The sequence below is a fragment of the Temnothorax longispinosus genome, chromosome 3 (genome assembly GCF_030848805.1).
Source record: "Temnothorax longispinosus isolate EJ_2023e chromosome 3, Tlon_JGU_v1, whole genome shotgun sequence".
Classification (NCBI taxonomy): domain Eukaryota; kingdom Metazoa; phylum Arthropoda; class Insecta; order Hymenoptera; family Formicidae; genus Temnothorax; species Temnothorax longispinosus.
The window spans coordinates 1,294,466-1,307,819 of record NC_092360.1 but is presented as its reverse complement, the minus strand read 5'-3'; the positions used below and the strand labels follow the sequence as shown (position 1 = coordinate 1,307,819).

Below are 13,354 nucleotides of genomic sequence, written 5' to 3'. Positions count from 1 at the left end.
TCACGATTGCATGTCGGAACTTGGCGAGCGGAACGGAGGTAATTTTCAACGTAACGAAACGCCGAATTAGGAGAAAATCAGTAATGGACCGTGAAATCGAGTCTATGAATTCTCGTTGCCTCGCGTCGTTACGCATTTCGCGTTCCGGGGACCGTGCTCAATTGGTAATTACGACAAGGGGACATCCAACGACACTGCATGCCGGCACATCCTCCTCCACCTGCGTCGAGATGCATCTCAGAATGCACTCGGACATTTTCGAATCGACCGATTGGCGGCGGCACACGGATCGCTCTTATTCGCTCGCATTTTTGTTGCGCGGACCCGCAACCCTCTCTCGTTCCATATATGCAGATCTCAATTGCTCGTAGAATCGATTATCCGCGGCCCGATCGTGACCGTGCACGTTCACGCGATGCACGCGCGCACCGCAACCCCGGACAAATGAGAGATTCCTGGCTGCCGAGCTGTGGCTTCGCCTCGATATATACGCGCTAGTGATTTCAGACTGCTCATTCCGACCGTTTCTTTCCGCGCGTGCTTACGTTACGACGTTCCTATCATTAAGATGCATCAACGGCAACTATTCTGTGTTGAACGAGTCAATAATAAGATCTTTTACTTTTCAGTAAATTTAAGATACGCGCGCTTCATTTTAACGGAATTTTAATTAAAATCTTATATTTTATATTAAAAGTAATAAGGTGTTCGCCGAATAAATATCGTGTTAATATTTAACAAGTTAAACAAGTTTTCTTAAGAGTAGGTATTATTGTATGTGTAAAAGAGAAAGAGAGACAGAAGATAAAAATAAAAAAGAGAGAGAATATAAAAGTAAATAAAAAGTCAAGTTTCTCGGGTACTTCGAGAGCAGCATTCCAACGATAATTATGCAGTGTCTTCAATGTCCGCTTTAAAACGCTCGACTCGAAAACGTCCCTGAATCTGGATCGAGACGCTCGCCTCAATGCACACGTCGCGTAATCATTTCGGAGGCGCGATAAAAATACGTACAATGTGTTACAGGGCAATCGTTAAGCATGTCATCCCGATTTACCTGTAAGATCCGTGAATATTCTTGCAGGTACCGTGTCTGCACGGGTCCCTCTCGCACTCGTCGATGTCGTCCGCGCAATTCGGTCCCGTGAAGCCAGGTGCACACGTGCACTTGTAGCTGTCCTCGAGCGAGCGACACTCGGCCCCGTTTCGACAGGGCGACGAGGCGCAGTAATCCTGTCGCTCGCAATGGTCACCTGAAAAAAAAGAACCGATGTTGTTCAACGTCTTGCACCGACGCACAATCTCGTTATGTACGTACGACTGAAAAATCGCATGGTTTGCAACGTCACATTGAGAACTCGAATCACGATTCAATTTAAAATTACGAACTTCTCGTGTTGCGTTATTTTTTTAATGACTTAATCTTTTTTTTATCATCTCAAACGAGTTTTACTCCAGCAAGATTTGAAACTCTAACTCTTTATAGGTACCGAAATATTAATTTAGAAGAAATAGAATTAAAGATAACAATTTTTTTAATATTGTTCTCCTGTTAATATTAAATATATGAGTTTAAAACAATTAAAAATGTTTAATAAATTATATTTTAAAATTTTTATTAAATCTTACCATATATCCGCATATATCAAATACCATTACCATATACCAAATAAAAGCTTAAGATTAAAATTAGAATTAATCACGAATTTTACTTCTTAATTAATTCCATAAACATTGTGAAATATAATAACTACAAAATTATAGTTACTTCATTAAAATTGGCGACAAGAGATTTTATTTGCACACATGTACAAAAAATTATGAATTTTAATATTTGAGGGATGATCGAGACTTGAAAACCTACATATTTTTTATGAAAGGTTGAACGTTTACTCGCTAGAGGCTAGATCGTCGTAAAATATTCTTGGAACCTCCAAGAACGAACGTTAAAGCGCAAAAACATAAAAATAACATTTTGTAGATGAAGATCTTAGCGAAGATAAGAATAAATTAGCTCGGCATTTCTTGCTGACTAGCATTCGGTCCGTGAGTAGAGATATCCTTTAAGATGGCGGTAATCCCGGATGGTGGAGCATGTATCTAAGGTAAGCGTCTCCCCCTTCCCTCCGCGGACTACTGATTAGTGGAACTAATTACCGGAGTCGCTACTTGTTCTCTTGTGGCCAAGATGTCTTGGCTTTTGCGATCTGCACCGTGCAACCGCTATAACTTTAGCGGTGCTCATTGTTCACGATTCAAGCATATTTTAGAAAGTTCTTTTCTCTATTAATTCGTTGAAAAAGGTTACATATTTTATATATCAAAATCATGAGTTTAAAGAGATGTTTTAGAGATATTTTATATACGTATTTATAAATAATTTCTATCCATCTTTTAAACTTCGTTAAAAATACTTTAAATAAAGAATAAAATTTAATTGAACACTTAACTTAAGAAGAATAATTATTAATATATCAACAAGAATGAATATTGATGTATAAAATGAGTTAGCTATCTTAAAATCGGTAAATTCTCTCTCCACACAATCATTGAGCCATTGAGGGTTCACTGAAAATGCTGAGGAAACTGAGCACCACTCGTCCAAAGGCATACCGCCACAGTAAAATGCCGCATGGTTCTTCGTCAATTATCCTACAAACGCACATTTCAACCTGCCTTTCCTTCCTTCTTCTACCTCTTCCTCTAGTTTTCCTTGCTTCTTTCGAAAATCCCCGTGTTTCTAGATTTATTCGTCAAGCATATCAGAACGTGCTTTGGTATTTTATCCTAGGTTGTAAAAGATATAATCGTACCTCAGCATCAACTTCTGTGATGTAACGTAAATTTGATATTGAAATTAAAGTAATCCGAGATAACGACTATGTTAAATATATATTATATACCTATTAAAATAATGTCTATTTTTAAAATTGATGAAAGCCTGTCATCCGATATTACACACACACACGCGCGCGCGCGCGTACACGTAGAGTATCTTTTAATAGCTCAATGCAAATTTACAGTTATAGCTCGGTCTCGACGTTTCTTTATGACGCGCAACACAATGCGAACTGGTTAATTGCATCACGTTATCGTCCCGTCTATCTATTAACCTTGCTATTCAACCCACGCGAATCGATAAGCATATTTAAGTATTCGATGACTAACGCGCGGCCTATTCATTGTCGGACTTACGCAATTATTCCCCTTTAAGAATCCGCATAGTTTTCCTTTAACACCTCTGACAACCGTAACGAATTGGTTTTGATCATTTTGTCGGCACAATTAGTCATTTATATATATTATTCTTTTACGTTTGCACCGATTCTTGATAAGCAGAGTTTCAAATCACGAATCGACAAATCTTATCATGCTCAATAAACATAGAAATAATTTTCGTGCGATTATAACAGTCCGAATCTACTCAAAATTATAGATTTCAATTTCTGGTCGCAAATATGAAGATATCAGTTGTTTACTGACCTGTGTATCCGATGCTGCACGTGCACACATACTCGTGCAACGACTTGAGATTGCATGTAGCACCATTGAGACAGGGCGAGGAGTCACAGGCGTTTTCGATGGGGATTTCACAGAGGCTGGCGGTAAAACCGACAGGACATGCACATGTGAAGGATGGCGTGCCACCTCCGATGCCCTCGCGTACCCTACATGAACCGCCGTTTTGGCAGCGCGATCCGGTATAGCACGGGTTCAAGTGTTGACAGTATTCTCCCACGTATTTCGATGTGCAGCTGAAACAGGATTATGTCATGATTAAAGGATCGATATTTTCCCTCGTTGTTGTATGTACCATCAATATAAACAATCATTTCGAACGGTGGATCGATTCCATGAGAGAATTGCATGATTTTATGCGTTATAATTCTAAATAAAAATTGGTTCTCCTATACATAAAATACGCTTAAAGATTTATTATGCTTCAAATAAAATGTCCATCAATCAAAATTATCGAAATTTCTTCTATTTTCGTTACATAAAAAAATATTTATAAGATTATTTTATAAAATCATTTATTACAACGAATCCAAAATGCTTTAAACATAGATTAAAAGTTCAATAAAAATTTGGTTCTTTTCGTTACACACAGATATAACATTTTTCTGAATTCTATATAAATGAAAAAAGCGAAGAGAGGAGGTAGCATCTTGATCGAAGTGAGCAATTTCAAGGGGAACTATAATGCGTTCTCGCGAAAAGGTGTATCTCGTATTGCGGTTCAGACTTCCACAAAGACCAGAAAGACGAAGAGTTCGAGTCCAGGCTTTGTGACTGGCCTATTACGTGTGTTAGTAAATTCGCCAAACAAGTATCTAACTTCGTGCGTTGCACCTCTTATAATTTCTGTCGAATTCATCGTTCGCGTGAAGTGGCATGAGAAAGAGAACGCACGTTTTTTTCAGACGAGAAAAAAAGTCCTTTTGTGATCTCTCTCTCCGCAACGAGCAACTCATTCACAATATGTTTCTCTGATTCCTTGGAATTGTATCGCATGCTATTTCAAAATCGAATCATTCCCGCTTTCTGTATTGAACGAATCTGAATTATTCATTATACTCTTAGCTCTTTTATTGGAAGTTCAACATGCATGCTCGCGATCTTATATTCAATCGCCATCAACGCTTGTCGAGTTAAAAGCTTCATGGAATTGCTACGAAATGACAGGCTAGGTGTACAAATACCGTTTCAATGACAGGGTCAACGATCGTGCTTTCTCGATAAGGAAATTATTGCCGTGTTTTGTCGACTTTCGTGGCAAAAAAGCGATGGTCTAACGGGCCCTAATGATCGCCGGACGGGACACGTCATATTGCAAGCTGCGATCGACCGCCGCTTTTACATTGCAGTCCCATTGATATGCGAAAGAACCTAGAGAAACTAGACCCTTAAGGTAACTTGCGTCTCCTTACGCTGGCCCGGCCGACCATAAAGGTTTTTCTTAACTGCACGTCCTTTACGGCGATCTCATGAAGCACGCATATCCTCATTACCTTGAAAGGACTTTCGTTATCTTCTTACGGCAGAGACAAATTGCGAACGCGTTTATGAAACGAGTTCACTTGCAAGTTCTTTCGAATTTGACGTGTCATATTCACGTATAATACGGTTTTATCATTCAATGGCATTGACCCATTTATCTTAAAATTGCCATGTTGTTTGCGAAATAATGATTTGCGAAAAACTTATTTACAAAATCATTTACAGCTGAAAAAAGCGATTGAAGAAACCTGACCTGACAAAAATGGTTTTTACCAAAAGCGCTTTTACATGAACATCTATTTTAGTTTAGAAGCTTACAACTTACAAGTTATACAATTTATTTATATAGACAGTACTTTAGTTTACAAGTTATACATACGATACAATAATAATACAATAATTTTATATAATTTGTGCTAACATTTTAGAATGTATATACTCAACATACTCGTTAAAAATATATAACCAAATGTTCCCTAAAGGAGATATCGATTTCGAGTCGTTCAAGAGCTAGAGATTTCCAATCTAGTCCAAGTTCCTGCAAATGTTGTCTAAAAACACTCTACAGATAGATTCAAGTTTGACGTGAAAGAAGTTCGTTTACTTATTCTATCGATGCAACCGAGATTGTAGTATTCTTAAGCCGGCATCAATATGCAGAAACGTATTGAGCGCATTGTCCTGCAGCTGCAGCTGCATCGCATCGGGGCTTCGCCTCGACTTCTTTCGCCGCTTTCCATCGCGTATGTGCGCGCGCGGTTGCTTAGAGAGCCACAGCCGGTATCTCTATAAACGGAAACGACGATTCCACGGCCATTACTTGCTCAACAGCGAGTTTCTTATTCTTGATGCTGCCGGTCAGGGCCGGCGTGCGTTGTGCCATTTGGATTTATTGACTTCCACCCGTGAATATCCGCCCTCGAACGCAGAGATGTAACGAGACCGCTAATACGAGCAAGAGCTAAAGTAAGATGCAACAAATTGATGTCTTCTCTTGTGCAATAACTTTCTCTTTCATATGTAAGACGAGAGAAATTATAGTTGTGAAAATTTCATAACTGTATAATAAAAAAGATTGAGGTATTATGTCGAATAAAAGTAATATGCAAAAAATATAAAACCGTAAAATAATTTGATCTGAACCTAAATAATATGCATAAATTAGAAGAGTGTAACATAGTGTATAATACACGCAAATTAATATTTATTTATAGCTCATATGCTATGTTTATGCGTAGCATTTAATTTAATAGCTTGTATGTATATTTCATACGTACTAACGTTTCAATCACTCGAATGAGATAAAGAAGCAGCATGAAAAGCGTGCATGGCGTTAACGCGGCGTTCTCGCTACAGATATCTAACGTGATAAGCCGGATCGAAGACGCCACGCGAACGAGATTGTAATTATCGACGCGAATGTCGTAACATATCCTGCTTCTGGATAATCTTGCAAATATATAAGATAAGCATCCCTTCTTGTAAGCGCATAGATAAGTAACAAATAAGCAACCGGGCGGCCGAGAACGGATTCGTGTTATGTAAATTATCAGCTCTATGTACGTTGCTCTCGATCTGCAATGACAGTGCCACGATTCCGGAAGCGTTTTATCAATTCAGCGCTTTAAAGGCCCGCCTTCTCTATTTCGCAACTGCAAACCGGTCACCGTAGAAGCCGTAAATTACACGAGCACTAGTGTTTAGCGAACGTGGCGCGGTTCAACGATAAGATTGTCGCGCGCGCTATCGGCGTGGCGTGGCGTGCAGCAGTTTCGCACGTTTATGAACGCGTATATACGAAAATGCTTCGCCGCGAGGCAAAACTCGTCGGCGTCGCCCTGCTCGCTAATTGCGACAGTCATCAATTACGGAGTCATTTAAGCGCCAGTGCGTTTCGAGCAAGCGCGATTTGCCAGAGAGAAGACAGACCTATGCGTCACACCCGCGCGCACGATGATATGTGATGGATGATCTAGGATTCTGGAGTCTAGAAAAATGCGATATTTATGTATATAAATTCTGCGAAGATTATCTAATTAATATTGAGAATTTAAAAAGGAGCATATTTATTATCTGTTTTATTCCGATCTGATGTTTATCTCAAGAAAATAGGACAAAAACGATGTTATTGAATATTACTTACTTAAATCTCTGTCTGCTTTTTATCATAAAAAATGTTCATACAAGCAATTCTACATATATATTTTTCTTTTCATATACATGCACGATTAGAAAAATGCGACTGTATTGCGCCTGTATCTGTATTGTAAACTTCGTAATATATGAGAATACAGCTATTAATTATCACATATTATAACGTGTTCTATGAGTGTCATATTTTTAGGGTTGACTAAATAGTCTCTAACAATGCTAACTAATAACTCAAACAAACCTGTAGAATCTCTAAAATGTGCGTCAGTATAGACATAATATTGGGACGCATCCTAATTGAGTAGGAAAACATACCTTATTCAAAGATGGTCAATAAGTAACATTATTATTAAAGTATTAGTCATTCTTCAATAATCATTCTTCAACAAGTTTGTATTTTATTGTTAATTTTGAGAAATTTTAGGGAATTTTACCGTATTGAATTCACATTGAATAAAGTTCAAATTTTATCTGGAAATTTTGATGTATCTGACGCAAACGGAAACGAGAGTATCTTACATCAATTTTAGCTTCGTTTCGCATAATAATGATTATTGAAATGGTCGTACATTGTGCGATCGAGAACGTGGGAGTGCAAAGTTCCTACTGGCTCCATGCCAATTTCCGCGGTCTCTTCCTAGCTCGCGAATGAAGTTCTTAATTCGTTCACACGATAAATTAGTAGATGCTGTACTCGAACGAGTTTAGATTACATCGAAAATATGATTCTTCATTTTTAATATTTAATAATGTTATTCAGTCAATCACAGATAAAGTTTATTCAATGACGTATAATATATCAGTTATTATTCAATCATTTAAAGCAATGACGCTTTCTATGAAAAGTATAGCAAAATTTCTCTAACTAGCTAAGTCAGGAAGTCGATTGCATCCGCGAAAAATCATCTGCGGAGCAAAATTAATAAAACTAGATATTGCACGGATACCGCCGGGATATTGCATGTGGTCGCGGCATCCAGTGTGGCACGTCCGCGTGAAAGATCGATAGCCAAGATTTCCGTGAAGTTATCGCGTAGTATCATCCGGAAATTAACGGATCGCTCGCCGAAATTGCCTCGTAAATCCGAAAGATATTCTCTCGCCCGGCTTGTTCCTGTCTCTCCCTTCGCTGCGAGACATGATGAATGGCCGTATGCGTTCCCCATCATCTAAACAGGTATCTGATATTGCGTCGCGTGCAACACCTCGGTAGTAAGTCTTTACTGATCTTGGGAGCTTAATTGACGAATAAACGCGACAAAGTGATACTATGTATGCAAAGAAATGACAATAAACAATGAGCCGCATTAATATATTTGCCATTATATTTGGTAGAAAAAAAATTAGGAAAATTTTAAATAAAATAAGTGACTTAATTATTCATTACGTATATTAAATAATTTTCAATAGAATTTAATTAAGATTTGTTTTTAAAAAATATTTAACATTAAGTATATCGATCTGGTAAGTATTTTTCCCTTTAATTAAAAGCAACTTTACGTTTAATTTTAACTTTTGATATTTGAATAGAGATATAACTTCGGGTGCATTTCATAGATTTGTAGGATTTTAAGTGACGAAAACAAGTGTACATCGTCGTCAATATCGACACGCGAGATTACAAGTTGCCGCATTAGGAACCGCAGCTTTTTTGTCTAAAACATTCGCAACGCAAGTGCGCGAGCGAGAAAAAGAAAGCGGACGAGAAAAGAAGAGATAGAGACAGAAAAAATATAAAGACGACTACCGTCATCCCCCGCCGATAATGCGCGGCACTTAGCACTAAAATGGCAGCCTCCGGTGTCATTACGAATCGTCCACTTAGCCGGTAATAACCCGGCAGTCCCAGACGGAACGGAAAGCCAAGCGTGAGCAAAACGAACTCGAGCATCTCGAATCGAGGATCTCGAGGAGAAGGGATCTCCCTTCTTCCCTTCACTGGTGGATCGTACATCAAGAATGACACGATAAATTCTTGAACGGCGAATTCCGCAAACGACATTCATGCCAAATCTGGAAACTATGGAGAAAAGTATGATCGAGGCTCGCTGATCGATCGTACTTAAACTAATAATGCTCTATTGCTGTCCAAAAAATAATTAAAAAAAAAACTTCTATAAATTAAAGCTATATTATTACACAAATTTTAAGAAATAAAATGTCAAATGTCAATATACATACAGAAATCATATTACATTATGGTAATCCTATGACAAACCACCTTCGCTACAAGTATGCCCGAAACATCATATATATACTTTTCTCTCTCGCCGAGATAAATGACTTCCGGATGTCGAGAAATGTAAGCCATCGCCGCTGAAGAAGATAATTACCGTAAACGAATGAGGATCAAGTCGATATTTCCATAACGAGATGTGGTACGAACATCATTAATTATTTCTTTGTCAGCACTGTGCAGAGATATTAATTTTTATGGTTTTTTAAATCTTTTACGCTCAATAACTAAAACTCGGAATAAATATCTGTTGAAGCAAATTTCAAATTTTTTTAAACAAAAAAATACGATTTTATCTGGTTCTTGAATAAGAAAAAAATCGTCGAGGATTTAACGTCCTATCGCCTAGACAGATAATTTCCGAATGCTGAGAAATATAAGCTATAATTATATAAGAGAGATAATCATCAAAAATATATTGAGTGAGGGTGAAGGAAGATGAAGGTCGCTTATTATTGGCCCGCGGTGACCGACGAATTTGGGACCGGAACCAACGACTTCGAAGGTAAAGGCATTCGGCCGCGGTAAATTCCCCGGCTTCTTTCGGCACGAGTTCGAATTACTTCGGCGAACGAAAGAAGCGGAAAGGGAGCAGAAGGACGGAAAGACAACGAAGACGAAGAGGCACGAGTATCGGCGAAGGGAAAGGAGAGAGGACAAGCGAGTGCGACGAGGACGGCGAGAGAGGAAAAGGGGTAAAGACAGTTGTTATTGGTGGCTCTTAGGCGGGCAACACGCTTCGTCGGTCGCATTAACGACTCGGCCAGGCCAGATCGTTCGTTTTTGCAAACGGCGAGAGATCAGCCGCAGCTTTTTCCGGCCACCTTGAACACGCGCAATTGCACTCGTCGAAAAGCGGACGTGCCGCACCGCGGTATCGGATCGGCGATCGTTTATGTAGGCGAGGAGCGCGAGCGATTTTTCGGCGGCGAATGATCGATCACTCAATGTCGGTCGCTACGTGATCGTCGCTCGGAGCTCCGCAAGAAAGAACTTACGCGGACGTTCATACGACGGATATTTTCTGAAAGAAATAACGTCCAGTTAAAGGACAATCGATCTTAAAGTAATTAAATTTTAAGTAGATTAAAAATAGAACCGGTATATTTAAAACATGACGTTTAACCGTGCACTAAATAAAAATTGCTTCATAATTGAGACTCCATTTACGAAAAATTCATTTAATATTTTGAGGTATTTTTAATTTAAAAAAATTAGACGCATTATTAACAAAAAAGTTAATAAACGTTATACTTAATTATTTTCGAATTATAAGAGAGAAAAGTATTGATATTTTCAAGCACCGGCTTGTATAATTTATATCTTCGAAGGTAAGCTTCCTAATAATATGTTAGGATCCCATGATCTTACGATTCTAGCATTAACGTAATCTATCGAACCCTGAGGATAGGTAGAAATGATTCCTCACGCCCTCCTAAAGGATTTTAATGTCTTTCTAACTTCCGTGTTGTTCTAATTAGATTTCAGATTACGTATTAAACCAGGCGACCATTCTATTAAAAAAATATAACGGAAATGATTATAATTATATCGGTACATCATCAAATATGCAGAATAGAATCTTTAATAGTAATTTCCGCCAGAGCGAAAATATATTTATCCGGTTTCGTGCGCGAGCACACTATCTGTAGCGAAATATTCATAATTTTCCTGCTGCTAATGGACTTGAGATTAGGTAGTAAAATGGCGCGCAAATGAGATAATAAAGTTAATAACGCCACAGGATTTATTAATATATATCATTAAACATAAAATACAAAAGAGACAAGGAGAACTAATTTCGTGCACATCATGGTGCAAGTACTATATTCATGATATTATGTAAATTAAAGCAATAAGCATTATTTTATCTCTTGTTATCTTTTTCTTTCCTACAATTTTCATATTTTATATATGTATATATTTTGCGCGTATGTCATTTTATTCATTTCACAAATATCAAAAAGTTTTGACAGATATTAGTACTGAAAATTTTTACGTTTTGAAATCTCCTGTCGTTACGAGCGACGAAACTGGTTGCGGATTACAAAGACAGTCGCGATGAATCCCAGAAGGCCGAACGTTCCTCTTGCGCGAAGACGCAGTATCACGAAAACTCATCTAGAAGCCGGTCCTTCCACGGGATAATAGACGGAGACAGGGAAAGGATGCAGCTCTTCGGCACTAAGATCACCAGTCAGCGGTCCACCAGCATCACCACCCACCATCAATGCTCGGTGGACCGCCCAACCACTCGTGCCGGGTCCATTAGTGTCTCGGCTTGTAATTTGCCGCGCCGAATGTTAATGGACTTCGGGGATCTACCCCCCTCCCCCTCCCCTTCATTCTTCTCCCCGAAAAACTCCTCTTGGTACACTGGTTGACCGCGTCCTTGCGTCTCAAGAACGGAAAGGATCGGAGAGTCTAGAAAACCGACTACCGAAACAAAAAAAAAAAAACGAACTAACGGACGTCGGTAATAGGAAGAAATATTCTTTCATTCACTCACACTTACGTACACTCTCCGTCCTTCTCTTTCTGTATCTGGGTCTAGAAGCGTGTAATTAGCTGATCACTCTGGCACCCGCGGCGACCCGCTAATTAAGAAACGCCACCGTAATACCATCGTCGTCGAATTAGCATCCATTAAGGCTGGGAGCGTCGCCGACAGAAAACCGATGCCGCCTGTCCGAGGGAGTTGTTGGTGGACGAAGAGAGGTATGGTGAAAGGTCAATAGCGATTCGTCGAATAATTAAGGGTCAACGGACGCGATCAATTAACGGCAAGGCAGAGATAAGAATCTGAGAAATAGGAAGTTGTCGCGATTTTATCGTGCTCGTTGTACTGAGTGCAACAACAATGATTAAAGATTGATCGTGATTTCCTCAAATTTAAAAGTACAAAAAAAACTTCGGAAATTACTTCTTGTATAAAGAAAGAAATACGAGAACAGCAAGATTATACATACTAATTGTAAGCATAAATATAAAATATCATTTCATTTTCTCATAGCTATAAAATGTTTCTTATTCTTCCTAAGAGGTAAAAAATATTGTACTGTTCAGTTACATAAAATAATGAAATGTTATATTAATACCACATTAACTTTGTATAAAATTAGTTTCTTATCTTTTAACCAGACGCGAATATTAAATGACGAAGGAAGCGAAATATTTCACTTAAATTCATTACTTGTTCTTCATCAAGTATATCTCAATATCGAAATAAGAGTCTGTAGAGGCAATACATGCTGAAAGAACACATATACGCTTATTAAAGGCGCGTGTAGGTAAGTAATGCAGAAGGTACGAAGAGAAAAACGTGGTGTCATTGCACAATCGATGTATTTAGAGACGATCAGAACGTTCTGAAGGGGTTATGAGGGTAAAGAAGTGCTTTTGTGAATAAAGCGGTAGTAAGACCGAGTGGAATTTCCCACGTGGATAATGTGACTGCGGGTTGAGGGAGTCGTCCTGTTTCGCGGGGGAGCAAGCACCATTTACGAACACACAGAGATGAATAACAACCCCCTTGTTTACAAGGGTCTCGGATTGCTCGCATGACCGGTAATCTCTCATTAGTTTCTGATTATCCTATATGTGTTGGTAAAGATTTCATCTAGATCTAGCGAATAAGATTGCAGTTTGCGACAAAATAAATAATATTCTTTATATCTTTTCTTTTATTGATATTTAGTTTTAGAATGTAAAACAATTATGCAACAAAGAATTCAGTTATTTATTATAAGAATTATGTTTTATCAATTTCCATGTGTATAAGTATATTTTTTAGATCTTGATTCAGAAATGCATACTGCTCATTTATACCGTAATCAGAATTATTAACAAACAAAATTTGGAAACTGCAAGTATTTTTCAATAATTGTACTTCCTTATCATAAAATTGTGAGATAAAATAACCAGTGTGTTCAAATGTCATATCATTTTATATTACGTTTCTTGAGC

At 38.3% G+C, this 13,354-nt stretch overlaps 1 protein-coding gene across 1 annotated transcript in view; it reads right to left on the bottom strand.

Moving 5' to 3' along the window:
• N (uncharacterized) overlaps positions 1-13,354 on the bottom strand; it is a 246,908-nt gene that overhangs the window by 148,223 nt on the left and 85,331 nt on the right. The window contains exons 3-4 of the mRNA XM_071772884.1: positions 3,484-3,755; positions 1,058-1,253 (exon numbers count right to left, since the gene is read on the bottom strand). Coding sequence (XP_071628985.1) covers positions 1,058-1,253; positions 3,484-3,755 — 468 coding nt within the window. The remainder of the gene's footprint in view (positions 1-1,057; positions 1,254-3,483; positions 3,756-13,354) is intronic.